Below are 17465 nucleotides of genomic sequence, written 5' to 3'. Positions count from 1 at the left end.
GCTCTTGTTGCTGTAGGCTACCCATCACTGCAGACCACCAGGGATGTTGGAGTTTGTACCCCGTCATCTGGCCCACCCACACACACACACACACACACACACACACACACACACACACACACACACACACACACACACACACACACACACACACACACACACCGCCGTAAATTACACTCCTGCCACAACTAGTGGAAGTGGGGCGTCTGCGAGTGGGAACAGTGGAGAGCCTCACAGCAGGCGGTGGAGAACAGTGCACTGAATGGAGCTCAAAATCAACCAACCAAGAGCGACCACAGGGCCTAATTACTGAGTGGCCATGACTAATGATGAAGCTGCGCTCTGGTGGTGCTGTGTCCGAAATGTACATCCCTCATCAGCCCAAGTCTCACTCTCAGGTGTGTAAGTATCGCAGTGCATTACCACTGTCAACCTTCCACGATGCATGAATAGTGATGGATAACCTGTTTCCGTGTCCGTATGATTCAAATGTGAACTATAGAACATATATGTAGGCGTTTCAATTTGTAGCTTATGTAGAGTATGCTTTCCAAATTGTGTAACTTAATGATTTGGAGAGGATTTATAAGCTGTTAACCTATTTGCCTCTGATAACTGTGTGAATTTCAGTGGAGTGATTTCTTAAAGAACGTTTTGCAAGAGAGAAGCAATCAGTAGTGATGATCTGCTTGGAGAACCCCCCCCACACACACACACACACAGCACAAATGCACAAATAATCTGATGTAAAGCAGTTTACCTACGAATAACATGTTTGACAGGTTGAATTTATCAACATTTCAGCAGATTGTTGGTGAAATGAAAGAAAACGATTAAATGGGAGCACAGCCTTTCATACAGTCTCCCAGAGATGAATATACAGTAGGCCTAAGTGTGAAAAACAATCGTCACTTTTTACTGGCAAGATAAGCGAGGAAACAGGCTTTGACCTAAGCGAGAGTTTGAGGAGCTGTCCAGATGCTGAAAGAGCACCAGCAGCCTCTCAATTAGTAATAAGAGCTTGTGGCTCTATAGGAACTGATGATAATTTTAATAAACTATTCATCCATTGCGTGTGACCTAAAGGTTCATCTTAAACATTTTATTTTGTCATTAATTCGAGGCAGTATTTTAATTCTGCAGCAGGTAACCCCCTTGGAGCTTTCTTAAACCAAAACAGCAAGAAAGGAAAATTGCACTCTTAGTAACTTCAATTCAATTTTATGTATAGTTTCAAATCACAACAGAAGTTATCTCAGGGCACTTTACAAACTTAACACTTAATAATCATAATCATTCATAAACAGTATTGTACCTATGTTCATCTATCCTAAAGTAACAAGAGAAAAATACACAACCCAATATATTAGCCCCTCGGTGCTTATTTGTTTTCTTTTAGAGGCTCTTAAAACCAATTTGGAGCCAAATAACGATGCGTCCAGCCATAAAGCGATAGCTTGAATCTGCAACGAGTTGTCAGTCGCAGCCCCGCATGTAGGAGAATGCAGACAGGAGGGGTGGAGTTCACAGCTCTTACTTTTCAAACGCTGCTGTGGCAAAATAGCTCATTCTTTGCCTGGTAAACAGCGGAGTGGACGCTGATGTGTCCTGGAATGTGATCCCACTTTAGTTAAATCAATCGCCTCACTGCTGCAGCCTCCCAATAAACTTTCCATGCTGTTGCCCGTCCAATGGACCGCACTTAGGAGGTTTGTCTGGACCGTATCCGCTACTGCTCGCTCATCCGCTACGCTCCGGCTCTCCGCCGTCGGCTCTCCAGGTTCAGAGGGACTAACGCGGCTCGGGGAGCTGGCCCGGGTCTCCTGCACACATGGAGGGAGACGTTATGGACAAAGTGGAGGCCACGGCGACGGTCTGTGACTTTGACCCCATTAGTGGGTGCATCCCGGCCACCAAAGTGGAGATCACCGTGTCCTGCAGGTAAATCCATACTCCGCTGCTGATGCTGCTGCTGTGTCTGCGTGGTTTGGGGAGCGTTTTGTTGTAAGAAGACAAGCCGCTGTTTATAATAAGTAACGTACTATTTAACATTTTGGTGCTGAAAAGAAAACATTTTAAAGAATAAAAAAAAAAAACTTTACAAAAGGTAATATTATTTAGGTAAAATCCACGCAGAAATCAATGCTCTGCTGAAAAGACCCATATAGGCCGGCATAATAATAATACGTCAGTGAAATATTTAAGCATTTAAGAGACTTTTCGTTTAAATTGTAAATAAAAAAATCTAACAGCACCTAATTTGCATTACATACAGTGATGTCCAGAATGTCGCTTAATCATAGTTAGTGAAATACACAACGTGTGGTAAGTCTGACAATCCCTAAACTTTTTACGCTTTTGCTTGTTTGTATTGTTTATCTTAAAGCTGTCTTTTTAGATAAATATCTCCGTCAGAGTGATCATGTGTCTACAGCACTGGGTGTGTGTTTTGCCACAGAGATATCGACAGTTGTTGAGTTTGTTGGCGTGCCTGAGAGGTTTCCCATGAGGCAACTTGCCGTGTGTGAGGCTGTGTAACCGCTTTACAGTCTCCGAAAACGAAACTAGTTTGTCACAGAAACGTGATCGCCCTTTTTTAGGCTTTAACTGAATCTCTGGTCCCTTCCCCCAAAAAATCCAAATACCACAAAGATGGCAAGTGCCTCGGCTGGATAGGGCGGGGCAGCGCTGGTTGCACGTAGAGGCACTGTATGTGCTGCTGCAACATATAGTGGCTATATAGGACAGTTTTAATTAATGTAGCCTATCTCATGGAAATTGTTGTTAATTTGGGTTTTCAGGGTCTCCTCGGCAGTGCGTCATTTTGGCGTAATCAAGAGTGTTTAGCTCTTTGTAGCTTATGCTGCATCAGTATTATGCATGCAATGTATGTGTTCCCATATGCACTGCTGTTGAAAAACATTCCATAGAGATTTCAGCTATATTAATGTGTTAAGCTGAAGGCAAGACATTTATCAACCAACATCAGGCTGTCATTGTGTTCATTTACTCTCTCTCATCTGACTTCTTCTTGAAATCTGCATTCAGCCAGTCAGTTATTTGTAGGGGAAACTGATTAACTGTCTTTCATGTTGAAAATGCATTCCATTTTGAAATTCTGAAATTGTTCAACAAACCCAACATTGCTGCTGTTTCCATGTCACATTTCAAAATAAATGTATTAACCCTTTATAGAGTTGACAGGTTGGGAGGATGGTACATTTATGGGGAGAGCGGGGCTGTTCAGGAATATGAACAGTGTTAAACCTAAAAGGGCCGACTGTAGCATCCTGTGTTTATGTAACCAAAATTATTTAATTGTGTGTAAAACTGAGGCAAGAGTAAGTGTGTGTGTGTGTGTGTGTGTGTGTGTGTGTGTGTGTGTGTGTGTGTGATTTATCCATTGTGGGGCATGTGTTGTGAGTAGCAGCTGGACATGTGTTGTTTCCCTCTTGGTGCACATTTATGTTTTTTTTCTTCAGACCTTCATACTTTAAGCTGGGATCTGTGTTGATGCCTCCGGGCTCTGTTGATCTGCAGCTCCCTTGTCTGTCATTTATGTCTCTCCAAACAAAGACTTGCTCCAGGACACAGTTTGATAGAGAAGAAAAATTAATTCCTGCTTTCATTGGGCCTTGAAACATTGTCTGCTTTAGATACAAATACTTCAGGTCCTGTTTGTTCTTCTTTATGAATTGCTATAGTAGTTCTGAGGATTACTTCAAAGATCAAACACTGGACAGTTTAAAAGTTTAAATCATATCAAATAAAACAGCCATGCATGAAGCCATTCCTCCCACTTATTAGTGTACACACATATTAGTATACAAGTGTGTATATAGTCCATCCAATAGAGGCAAACAGAAACAATGGATGTTACGTGGGTGAGAGGCACAGGCTCCACAACTCTGTGTAATTGATTTAGTGAGCCTGAAAGCTTCGAGATTGCAGCGCACATGGAATTGAATTGCGGCGTGCAGCCCTACAGGCATTCTCATAACCCTCTGCCAATATTACAGCAAGCCCCCTGACAAACTGGAGGGACTGAAGAGACAACCCCTTATCAAAACAAGTGCATATCGCTATGATAGCACATTGTTTCCCGTCTATGGCTCTGATTGGTTTTGCTCACAGGTCAGCCAGTGAGCCGAGCCCAGAGCATCTGCTTCTTAACTGCGAGGGCTACACTTGAACTCAGCAATAAGATGGCTCTTCACACTCAAGGGTCCTCCAGTCCTACATCTGCCTTACCGAACCCATGCCAGCGAATACAGTTCAGTGGTTTAGTGCCAGTGGTCCCCTGGTGCTTTTACAGGCTTGATCCCACCTCTTACGTGGCAGTAATGAGTGTGTTTATTTGTTAATATTGAAGCAGCTCTTATGAATATTTTATAAGTTGTCTATGCGGTTTGCTACATCTTTATGAGCAAAGTAGTAAATGTGAAACGTGCTGGGTTGTAAAATGTGCCCTTTCTATATCTCAGCTTATCAGACTGTCTCAGAGTTCCCATGTACAATGACTTAAGGGAAACTGGGGCTCCAGCTCTGCAGTTCCAATGTGAAGCACACTTTTGGTAATAAATGTCAGAAAAAATGTGCACACAGACAAAAATCACAAAGCCCCCACAGGCTTGACACATGGATCTTCATTTAATGAATAGATTTTTTTCTGTTTCTCTTTGGTTTATCCCAGTACTGGTCCATGGACAGGACGTTAGTAATGATTTGTAAATGCTCTGTTTAATGTATGTGTCTTTGTGACCAGAATGAGGGACCAGAGATGATAAGCTTGACAAAGGTTTACAACCCTTATCAGAAGAGAGCGAGGGAAAGAGAATTTCTTACTCTTGATAGAATCATTTTTGGCATCTCATTTGTTAGAAAGTTACCATCCAGAGGATATTGAATAGGGAAAAACTAACAGAATGATTTGATGCAAAGCGCAGATTTCAATACTGTATCATCGTGAGTACATGAGATAGTCCAACAAAACTGCCAAGCACAAGGATGTAGCTTGAATTTTTATTTCCCGCCCACTTAAAAACATGTCAACAGAGGGCATATTATAAAGATGTATTGGTCCTTTGCATCGTGTCAAAACAGGCCACAGGTATGCTGTTAAAAGTGAAATTGGCTGACAAAGCCACCCTCCCTTCCACTGCCCTCAGCCTCCCATCTGAAAGCTTAAACATCAGACTTCATCAGCCTCCATTGCCTATTGCATTAGGATGAAGATAGTCTCGCAGTGCCAGACCTATCTCCACAGCGCTGTGTCAGCGCTGAGGTAGGGTCTGGCTACACCGCCCATCTATTCTGGGATAGAAGGGAACATGCTCTGGCTTGTTTGTATTCCTTTAAACTAGTCACAACCATCCTGGGGGGTGCTAAGCCCTGATAGCAGAGATAGTGAGAGGGGAGGGACATCACGCCGGATGTCAGGCTTTATCCCTGTTGAGTCAGACTAGGATAAAGTCAACGCACCTTGTCCATCTCCTCCGGTTCAATGCTGTTTCTTTGGTGCTCACTTTTTTGATTGGTGAGAGTAGCACTGCATCCAATCAATACACTCTGCTGGGGGGATCTAACTCAACCAGACCACTCTTCTCCTGAGGGATTCATTACCTGCTGAAACACAAGAGGTCACATGACTGCCACCATCCGGTGACAAATGCTTGCAGGAGAGGAACCCTGGCGTGCAAGACCACTGATTTCTGTTCCCAGGGGTCAACCTTAAAATGTGGCATGCTTCTTGATCTGAAATCTTCCTCAGGCAATCATTGCAGCAGAGGGGGGAAGCCTAATGAAATCATCAGGGTGATTAGGATGTGTGGCTTCGCTGCTCAATCTGTCAAAAACAATTGCCTGAGCAGAGCAATTGGGATTCAAGCTGTGTGAAAACCTTTTGTTTATTCGAATGCGTTATTATGGCCTGTAACTCTGCTGTTGTTGCTGTGTTAATAGCTGTTATAGCTGTTGATCTCATTCATTCTTGGTTACCCATTTAATCAATCTCTGTGACCTGTTTTTTCTTGTTGAAACATCCTTTTGTTTTTCTCTGGCATAAAGCAAGTTTGAATTGAACTAGTTTGCATTGTGCAAGAGCATACAATATTAATAAAGCATCTCTTTGAGTAAGACAGAAATTTCAAGTTTTTACAGTGCCTTTTCATATCGTATTCTGGGTTAAGACTGACCTGGGGCAAGCTTGCAGCTTTTATCTTGCAGGATGGCTTGTGTGTGTGTGTGTGTGTCTGTGTGTCAGTGTGTGTGTGTGTCTGTGTGAGAGAGAGTGATGTGTCACATCTGTTTTGGGGATTGAGGCTAAGAGACATGAGGGTGCCAAGAGGAGGCAGATTTTTTTATTCCAATTTGGGGATGTTAAGATTGCAGCAGGCAAGTCTCACAGGTCGATGAAGCAGATGATTATGCATGAACCCCCAACACAGTGAAAATGAGTTTTGAACCGAGTCACTTGGCTTGTGGTGGTGTCAGTGTTATTAATATATTCTCATTTGGGATATAGGACAGCAGAGGGGGATCCCATGGATTCAGTTGTGGTGCCCTGCCAGTGGTTTCTAACACTCTGCATGTTGCCTGTCATCTGAAAGTGTTGATTGGAATGACAGGACAAGTCAAGAGGGTGGTGCAGCAATAAGAAATCAAAGCAGTCCCTCTTGGCTCAGAAGTATCAAGTTGCTTTTGTCACTAATTTCAGAGAACCTCAAGGGTCAGCAGAGTATATTAGTGGATTTCTGTGTCGAGGGACAATTGACCTAACATCACAGCTTGCCTGGGAAATGTGTGAGCTGGTGCTGGGTTTGTACAAAATGCGACAGGTTGTGTGTGTGTGTGTGTGTGTGTGTGTGTGTGTGTGCGCACACTTTTGCCACAAAGCTGTGTATGTGGCTAAAACATTTGATAAGTGCAAATACAATTAATTTTTACTGTAGGGAAATGGATTATCAGTCAAAATGTGTTAATTGTACAAGATAAACTTAACCACAAGCAACAAAACTGAAATTAAAGGAGCGTTGTTGAGGCATTTTAAAAAACAACCAAGATGGCTGTAGCTGATGTAGAATTTTCTGCTGTAGCGTTGGTATTGAACGAAGTGGACGATATATTTTCGCTAAAAGGAGAACTATCAACTGTGCTTTTCTTGAGAAGTTTATTGTACTTCCGACAGGTTTTGGCAAACGTTTAATACACCAACTCATAATATACCAGCTCATCTCTGCAGGCTGTAGTAGTTTACATTTCTCTGTCGCTTAGGCATTATTTGTTTCCCACCCGCTTTGTGCCAAATCCCGCAATTATGTGCTGTGATTGGCCATCTACATGGGCAGCCGTGGTCACGTTGATAACACGTTGATGACACGTTGATAACACGATGATAATGCCCCTATTGAACTGAACTGGAAAGGTTCTAGACTAATTTGCATTTGCCATTTGGTCTTGCGATGTGAGGCTAGGTTGGTTTATCTCAAGGCTAATAGTAGTAACTTTCTGACAGATCTGTTGTAGCCTGGTTCCAGACCTCTGAATTGCCACCCACCTCTTGAAATAGGTCTTGTGTTGTGCTCAGTGACTGCTGTTTCTCCTAGTTAGGATGGAATTATTTTAGTTTCTCCACACACATAATTACGGTGGCAAACATCCTGCAACTTAAGAAAACACACACAAATAGACAAAACACAAGCAAATTAAGAAAACAACTTCATTAATTTGACAACACATGTGCAGCATTCAGCAAACTCACTGCAAATACACACAACACAACCAAATACATAAACGCGCTGCAAATATGAAACGATGCAAAAAGAAAAGCACACAAACCCAGAAAACAAATGCAACAAAAAAAACGCAGCATCCAGATTACACAACGGAAGTTCTCCAGACCTCTAGAGGGGGCAGCTAGTGGAACAGCTTGATTTTCGACCCCATGGGGAGAAAGAGAGGAAGAGAGAGAGAGAGAGAGAGAGAGAGAGAGAGAGAGAGAGAGAGAGAGAGAGAGAGAGAGAGAGAGCAACTGCATAGACTGTAAATATTAAGTCTATGTTTGCGATATGTTTTCTCTCGTTTGGTGGGTGTGTCTCGGCTCAGGTCACAGGTGATACTCAATCAGCAGAGACGTCTGTAAACTCATGGTAATAAAACATTTAAAACTGCATCAGTGTTTAACGTTGACATTTGTTTAAGCTATAATACATGAGAGGGTTTAATTTCCAGGTCCGAAAGGCGCATTACTGAAGTATAGGCCTCCTCAAGTGTAATATTGTGATTATACAACAACGGTTACCAACAAAATAAGTGATGAATCTGTATTCATATTGTGGAGCAATTCGCTCTTGAAATACAAAAACCAGACAGGATTTCTAGTTCCCTCCCTGTTTAGTAAACCAGCCAATTTAGCGTGGGATTTATCAAACTGAATAAATCCCGCTCGCACACATAAACACAAAACTGCTTTGCTAACTCCAGCGTGTTGTAACTAAGACATCTGCTGAAAAAGTTATTGTATTCATTAACATGATTGCCGTACTGTTTAGTTCACAAACATCCAACACACCAAAGTACAAAGACATAGCGGACCAGACGCAAGCTTTTATTTTGAAAAGCCGAAGCTCGGGGACGGCACCAGTCGGGAGGGCATGAGACGGGAGCATAGACTGTATTTTTAGTGTATTTGTAGTTATTAATAATAATAATAATAATAATAATAATATGAATTTAATATACAGTCTATTGATTTCTCCAGGCTGCAGCCATACCCGACTCTAATAAAAATGCAGCGCGCTCTCTCCCCGTGGGGTCGAAAATCCAGCTGTTCCACTAGCTGCTCCCGCTAGAGGTCTGGAGAACTTCCGTTGTGTAATCTGGATGCTGCGTTTTTTTTGTTGCATTTGTTTTCTGGGTTTGTGTGCTTTTCTTTTTGCATCGTTTCATATTTGCAGTGCGTTTATGTATTTGGTTGTGTTGTGTGCATTTGCAGCATGCTGCACACGTGTTGTCAAATTAATGAAGTTGTTTTTTTTTGCATCACTTCTTTTTCGGAGTTTGCGTGCTTTTCTTTTTGCATCGTTTTTTATTTGCAGCGCGTTTGCTGAATGCTGCACATGTGTTGTCAAATTAATGAAGTTGTTTTCTTAATTTGCTTGTGTTTTGTCTATTTGGGTGTGTTTTCTTAAGTTGCAGGGCGTTTGCCCCTGTCGGCCACCGTACATAATACCGTTCTGTACAAGTTGTTGTAAGTCAACTTACAGAAATTACAACTCTAAAATTTTTGACCAATGAAAAACCATACATGCTCCTATTTTCCATGTCGTTAAGTCAGATAAAATGGCAATTCAGTCTGATTATCAGGCTATCTATTGCGAAACTGCATAGGACATTTATTTCCCAGCCCAGTGTTTACATTTCAGGTGAATTAGTCTGTGTGTTTGAGTAAATAGGTGTGTGGTCATACCTCTGAATACTTACTTAACAATGCTAGTTGGTGTTTGTCAATTAACGCTTATTACGGTTTCCCCTAGGCGGACTGCTTTAGCCTTGCGGATGGGTTAATGGGTTTTAACACTTTAAAGTTTCTTTAAGTATTTATCAGTTACTTTTCAAAATCCACATCAACCTCTCTTTACATCGGCATGAATTGGATCTGACGCACTGCAATTATTTAAAAAGAAAATATGTCACTTTTAAAGCTAGTTCGCCTGTTTTCGCCATTTCTTCCTTACAAGCAACGTAGCATTTAAAAGTCTGTTTTTTAAACAGAGTCTGGCGCAGTGCTCAATACACATAAAACGCTACATTACATCACTTCCAGCTAACTTCACAGAAAACAATGAGGGTAAAACAGCATCACAGATCTTTTTTAACCAAATATTCTCTGATCCAGCTCAGCTAAAAACACAAAAAAACGCCAAATCCATCAGCATGATAGCGTGTCATTCATTACTGAGCCTGTTTGTAACCGTTAGGCTACTAAGAACATTATATTTGCTTCACTTTATATTCAACTGACTTTAGAAGTTTAGATAATACACTTGACTGTCCTGCTGTTACAGATGTGAAGTAACCACACACAGTTGCCTCGGTCATGGACTTACTGTGGTGCGTCGCTGCAGAATGAATATAGAGGAAACACAATGGATATTTTGTGTTATTTTTGGCATTTGGCCTGGCGGGGGTTCCGTTGGCCTGGCAGCCTACAAGACCTGTACAATTGTAGGGGAAACACTGACCTGCTGTGTGCTGCTTTCACCTATCGAAGCTCTATATAACAGTCCCTCGTCATATCACATTTCATCGCATAAAATTGCATAAATATCCCGCATATTCCATCACATTTTTTAAGAAAACGTGCCGCATAATCAAGGATTTTTGCCTGCAACAATCACAAAAAAATTCCGCATTTTTCTGGAAGGACTGATATAAGTCTTCCACCAGTTAGACAGCAAGCTGCATTTCTTTGTTTCCAACCTATATGGTATGCTCGCAGCTATCTCATCCCTCACTAACATCAGTTAGTGTTATCCTCTGAGAGAGTTTCTGTGTATGCTTTATTATCATGAACACATTGACCCTGCTCTCTCCACTCCACACTTGACTGAATCCACGCAGAGCTTCCTTTCTCTATCTCCATTTAATGATCAGTAAATGTAATTTCAAAGCCAAAATATGTATGAGCTTAGACATGCCTTACTGTGCCTTATTGGGTTCCTAGTGTACAATTTAACGTGGTTTATGTTGCCAGTCTGTGAGGTATATGGTTAGTGTGTGCCTGCAAAGATATTTCCAGCTTTCTTTCTTAGATGGAGCGTAGAGATGAAGGGAAATTGGCATGAATTCACAGTAAGCTAAGTGCAAAGTGCTCTGCCAGGGTTATAGCAGCCATAGAGTATCAGTGTGTGCATTTCCCTCAGCTCCGTGCAAAAAAAAAGCCCTTTCTCTGCACCAATCCCGAACTATCACACTGTGCAATTAGCGGTGATATTATTCCCTGGTCAGACATAAGTCACACACCAAAAGCCACTCCGAAACAGGGAGTCACGGCGTACATGCATTCTCATTTATTATACTAGCAGTTTTATGACTGAGATTCTATCACTGCTCGCGAGACGGCTGCCCAGGGAGTGCTCTGCTGGAGGTATTGTCGACCTGGAGAGATCCCAGGTTGAACAGAAACTGAATAATTAAACAGATGGAGGAGGAAGACGTGGTGCCATCGTAGTGAAGGTCAGCAGATGGGTCTGTCACTAATAAAAGGAACCACATTGACCGTTGAATGAAATGGAGGGGAGTTTTTGAGAGCCAGACAAAAGCAACATTACTGTGTATCATCATCTGTCACTATTCAGGTGATTCAGTTATGCAATGCAGGCAGAGATCATTTCCAATAATGAAATGCAAGAGTGCATACGATTTTATCATGTTATTGTTTTGATTTGTCTGTTTTAATTTCAGCAGTAGTGCTCCTTAACACCTGTATCTGATGATCTTTTGCACATAATACATTGTAGATATTCCTTTTGAGGAATTACAAAAACACCCTCAAGGAAAACTGAATATGTTAGTCCAAATAAATGGGATTCCTGCAGTTTGGGGTCAGATTACCTCTGCAGCAGCATATATCTCCCCTGTTTGGTTCTTTGACCCTGTGACCCCCGAGAAGCTGCTTTAGGGCACATTAGACAAAAAGAAGACCTACTGACCCCGTGGTGTGTGAGTGGAAAGAAAATGTCTGTCCTCAGTCATAAAAGAACAAGCCATAGGGCAGCAGTGAAAGTGAAGTGACAGAGTAGGCTTGAAAATGCAAACCATCCTTCTTTTTCTCCCCCCAGCCATCTCCCATTGTCTCTAATGTAATATAGAGACTTTTCATCATCTAACCCGGTCTGAGACTTGACTTTCAAGCTTGCATTTGTCGTGTCCTTTTAAGAACCAATGAGGCAGCAGCTTATACCAAAATTTGCCAGCCAGATTCAAGACTATTTTAAACCACTTTCCACTGAATTAGATGCTATTTCTCCAAGGTGCCAATTATGATTTTGACAACTCTAAGAAGTAGAGGAGATTTAAGGGACTGCTGCAGTTTAATCAGCCACGTGGACCAAGGAGCTGCTAAAATATCTCCAGGGAACTGACCGAAGGGGAGCGTGTGCTACTAATATATTCTTTAAAATTAAAGTTCAGCAGCAAGCCATGTTTTAGAGGTCGAGACTCCTTTACTCTTGGCCTGTAGTGGAAACGTTTCTCAATATTTTAGCCAAACAAAATACATTTTTGACACATTTATACAGCCAGAGAGAGTTTGCCGATTTGGAGTACATGTGTTGGTTGGGTGATGCTAATTCACTGTTTGTAAATGTTCCTGGTACTGCCTTACTTCTTAATTAAAGTGTGCATAACCAATAACTGCGAGCTTAATTCACTGATGAATAAACACATTACTTTCTTAGGGATGATTAGACAGAAAAAGAAAGTTATTAAAATGAAAGTGAAATTAAATATAATTTCTTCTTGTTTTGTTTGTTCAACATCTAATAATGCACTTCAGACTTTTGCTTTCACGTGTTCACATATTAAATGGAGGAGATGACTAGAGTGACTGGAGGAGATGGTTGCACTCAGTGTTAATGAAGGTGGTGAGATCGAGGAAAAGGAAAAGTGATGTTTGCCTTTTTCATTCACGTGTTTCAAGTGAGATGGTCATAGGGATCGTAAAAGTGCTACAGTATGAAAGAAGGCTGATAGATGAATTGTAGTGTGGATGAAAAGTAGCTGGTTCTAATTACTTTTGTCCTACTTTCAATAAACTTTATCTTCCTCAACAAACTTGTTCTACATCAGCTTTCAGGATAATGATCTTCTCATATCCCACTGAGATTCGTAGTGAGAAGTTTGAAATAGGCAGCATTACTTCAGTGAAAGACAGATTATCTGAGATGTTAATAACCATCCTGCGGCACCGTTGTGTGTTCTCTGGCCATGTGCACAGTAAGATGGTGGATTAATTTGCATTTGTATATAATTCTGTATACTAATAATTTCTTCTCGGAATAGAAATTTTCTGCAAGAGCAAAGTGATGTTCAGCAACTCTAATGAATGCTTGTTTTCCTCAGTATATTGTGTAAACGGGAAATAGGATGTCATGTTTTCCCGCTATCCTTTTTCCATGTTGCACATTCTTTTCTGTACTGAGAGATGGGATGAGGTGATGGACAAGCTAATTGTCGAAGGGTAATGGATGAATGGATGTCAGACGGTTACAGGTGGATACAAAGAGGCAGTTAGTCATGGATGGCTTAGTTGTTATCTCCAATGATAATTACGCTGAAAATGTTCCAACTCTTGTCAGGTCAGCCCAAGGCTAATACCCAACGAAGATGCATCTATTATTCCCCCACGTATTCCTGTGACAGAAGAGTTTGTGTCAAAGAATGCATAATTATGTGTACATGAATGATGCCCTGTTGCTTTGAATCAGTCCTGAAATCTCATCTATATTCATTGAAATCCTGCTGTCCCCTCAAGGCATAAGTATTTTTCTGAACTGCATGCAAGTTATTTATTGACACTGCTCCCAATCAGTAAGCAGAAGCAAGGCATATTTATCTGAGAGAGATTCAAACCATCTGAAAATTATATCTCATCTGAAATGTTATTAAGTTATTTATAGAAGGACTTTTTTATATTTCAAAAGTAAAATCTGCTTTGTTAGATCGTGTTCGGTGATGGAAGGAAATACTAGGGAAATACAATGGAATGACTCGAGTTGTCATAGAAACTTCCCTCTGTCTCCCAAAAAACACACAAAATCCGGTCTGGAAGAGGCTAAAAATGAATGAATATTATAAATGCTGATTGCGGCTCTTATTTTGAATGAGTCAATGCCAATCAGAGTGTCTGGCTGCTTGAAAAGGTGTTGGATGATGATCAGTGTCAGAAAGGATGTACTTTATTTTAGGGTTTAGAGGATTTAAGGTGTGGGAAATGCTGTTAGATATCCTGACATGCAATAGCAGCAGCAGTTTTATTTGATTGTGGTTCAAATTGAATGGGAGCTAATCTGAATGAGTGTGACTTGCGTACCCATACTGCTGGATCCGACTGATACTCATAACATTATAAACACATGGGGCACTCGATTGCAGGACGCTCCCATGGATACTACATGAGCTTTGAATGTAACCTTGCTCATGGGTGCATACTGATGGACCTGTTTGATGTATTGGTAGTTCCATGTTGCTTTGAACAGTGAAATAAATTCTCATATGTACCCAGTGCTGTGGCTCCTTGCTTTCTGCTCTGAGGCCAGAGTCACCAGGGCAAAAACACTTTCACTCTGCAGTACTACTAAGCTTAGTAATGGAGCTGATTACATCACACTTTCCTCTGTGTTATCATGGACATATTAGGAGAACTCTGAGAAAACTCCAAGAAAGCCCACAATTCATTCTGACCATATTAATAACATATGCAACTAATGATTTTCATAATCGATTAATCTGCAAATTATTTTTGTGATTCATTATTATGTCAGTAAAATCAGCCGAAAGTGATGTCTTCAAATGATTAGCTTTGCCTGAGGAACAGTCCAAAATACAAATATATCCAGTTTACTATCCTGCAAGACAAAGAAATGCATAAAATCCTCACATTAGAGAAACTGCGACCACAAATGTTTGAAAAAAATGACTTAAATGATCAATTCATTATCATAACAGTTGCCAATTGATTTTTTGTTGATCAGTTAATCGAATAATCGTTGCAGCTCTAATTCCTTCTCTGGTTGAGTAGGGTGACTCCCCGCACACATAAATGGCACAAAAATAATTTACTGATTTGACTCTTTAAGACTTTTGCAATTTGTATCGGACATAATGTCTCAAATGATATGTTGTATATGATAATTCTAAGAGTTATTTCTGAATGTGTGTCATTTTCCTCATTGTATTTCTGTTGTTTCTGGGACCTTTAGGACAGAATTTCTGCATAGCCTGGTGTTGTTGAACTGTCTTCCATCCTTTGCTGTACACAAGGGAGCGGTCCATATAGCATATAAAAACTAAATCAATAAGAAACAAAGTAACTAAATCAACATTCAAAATCCAACAGTGGATTCTATTAGGCTGCAGCAGCAAGTGTATTTGTCACTTCTGTTCTGTGCATCTATGCCATACAGTATATATGTTAAGTTACCTTCACAAAAGAGGTTTTTCAGTGGTTTTGGTTTGTTTGTTCTTTTATTTTTTAGCAACATTTAAAAAAAACCAAAAAAAAACGAGTCCACATGTTAAATAGAGCTATGGCTAAGGAAGAAATGCACATTTTGGAATTCTTTTAGATGGACAGTTTTTTTCTGCTGAACTACTACACTTACTGGAATGAAACAAATCTGGTGAATGTATGCCATGATTGTCTGTCTTTTATGTTTTTCTTATTACTATTTTTTTTATTTCCTCTAATTAGAGTAAATGTAGAGGATTTTACAGCTGTGGCGAAGGAATGCAAACACTCTGAATGCTTTGAAGTGGCAAACTATTTTAATAAGTAGTGCTCATGTTTTCACTGGTACCTGTGCCTCTGTGTCCTTTCACTGAATGTGCTTATTGTACGGCTCACTTCGCTTATGTGAAGTTAAGTGTGGTTTTGAATTACCTTGCAATTATCTTGTAGCTCTTTGCATATGGGATTTTTTAATTATCAGAGGAAACATTTACATACATGTTCAAAATAGTATGGAACTTCCCAACTGTTACACAGCTGTCATACAATTCAGTGAAATTAATTAGACTTAACCCTAATTTTAATGCGTTACTGTTTCCTTCTCTTACAGGGATCTCCTGGACCGAGACACTTTCTCCAAATCTGACCCATGTAAGTTCTCAGCTTTTCACGATGCTAAATGCAGCTTAGCTTTTCCTTGCTCAGAATACGATTCATTGACACCCCTCGTTTTGCGAAGCTTTACTTTTTACTTTTACTAAGCTTAACTTTGATTCAGTTTACTGTGCTATTTTGTGTTCCTTCAATAACTGCATATCATTTGCACAATAATGTGACAACTTTTCCTCACTGAGAGCTACAGAAAGTACCTCAATACACGCATGGTAGAAACGCCAGCCTTTGAATACGAATGGATATCTTTTTGTGAGACACATGGGGAACCGCCATAAAGGCATTTTCATGCAGTGCAGCATCATCAAGCTTGGCACTTCATTATGCTGTCAGGGTGTGGCAGGATAATTAATGATGAATGTCAGCAAAGAAGGAACAAAACAAACACCATTCAACGTAGCGGGATGCTTGATTGAGATTGTTTAGTGACAATGTATTCCTCTGCTCTCTCTTTCCCCCCTTCGCCTCCACCTCCTCTCTTCTCAGTGGTGGTGTTGTACACGCAGGGCGTCGAGTCCAAACAGTGGAGAGAGGTAAGAGCTCAAAGTCCCCTCTGTCAACACAACTCAATCAGCCTATCTCCTCTCCATGACAGCCCACTCTCTATTTACAACCCCCCCTCCCCTTTCTCCCCTCCTCTCCCTCAAGGTAAATGCTGTGAGTGCCAATCATTTGCAATGGATTGACCCTGCGAATATCTGTACGCTAGTCAGCACTGTGTTAGCTATGACTGATTGGCTGATTAAGGTGGCAGCTACTTGTATCAATAAAGTTTTGCCTCTGCGTCAGAGTCTCCCCTGGCAGTTGGCCACTGGGCCTTAATTAGACCAGAGAGGCAGATAAAGTAGAGGAGGGCACAGATTGCAGCAAGACGAAGAATCCCTTTGGGATTAATATTTGACCATGTAATCTCAATGGATGGACATACAGAAAAAAATAAAATAAATTACATTTCAAAGGGGAATACTTATGAGTCCAAGATTCCTTTTTCACGCTGATATTCTTTTGTTCTAAGGCAGCCCAACCATTTTTTGCGAAAATGAAACACTTTTTACAAAAGCTAAAAGCTGCAGCCAAGTCAGAAATATTTAGCTTTTGCTTTCACACTCTGAGTGCTGTGTTCATTGACTCCACAGAGGCCTTGGTTTCACGCTGGTGCACAATGATGTGACACAACAGATTAAAGAGTGGGAAACAAGATACAAAGCTTCCAGTTATGTGTTTGGTGTTGGCGGGCTCTTAAAAAAGAAGAACGGATTAAAACAGGTTGCTGTGAGACAGTGCAGGTTGATAACATGAATTTTTAACATAGATGACAGACACTTCTAGGCAAGCTACACACACACACACACACTGTAAGGTAAATATGAAGCTACAGCCAGGAGATGATTATCCTAGCTAGCCTGGCTGTTAACGTTAGGGCTGAAACGATTTCTCGAGTAACTCAAATAATTCAATTACTAAAAATCCTCGATGCGAAATTCATTACCTCGAAGCTTCATTTAAACAATGACAACTAACGTTGTATACATAGACTGTTAATTTACAGTCTATGGTTGCATAC

The 17465-nt window shown here is 40.8% G+C and overlaps 1 protein-coding gene across 1 annotated transcript in view; it reads left to right on the top strand.

Moving 5' to 3' along the window:
* The first annotated feature begins 1583 nt into the window (after positions 1-1583).
* cpne5a (copine Va) overlaps positions 1584-17465 on the top strand; it is a 73075-nt gene continuing 57193 nt past the window's right edge. Inside the window, exons 1-3 of the mRNA XM_078253951.1 lie at positions 1584-1941; positions 15840-15880; positions 16388-16434. Coding sequence (XP_078110077.1) covers positions 1832-1941; positions 15840-15880; positions 16388-16434 — 198 coding nt within the window. The 5' untranslated portion in view covers positions 1584-1831. The remainder of the gene's footprint in view (positions 1942-15839; positions 15881-16387; positions 16435-17465) is intronic.

The sequence above is a fragment of the Sander vitreus genome, chromosome 7 (genome assembly GCF_031162955.1).
Source record: "Sander vitreus isolate 19-12246 chromosome 7, sanVit1, whole genome shotgun sequence".
Taxonomy (NCBI): domain Eukaryota; kingdom Metazoa; phylum Chordata; class Actinopteri; order Perciformes; family Percidae; genus Sander; species Sander vitreus.
Note: the sequence above shows the minus strand (reverse complement) of the source record. Positions and strands in the feature narration are given on the sequence as shown.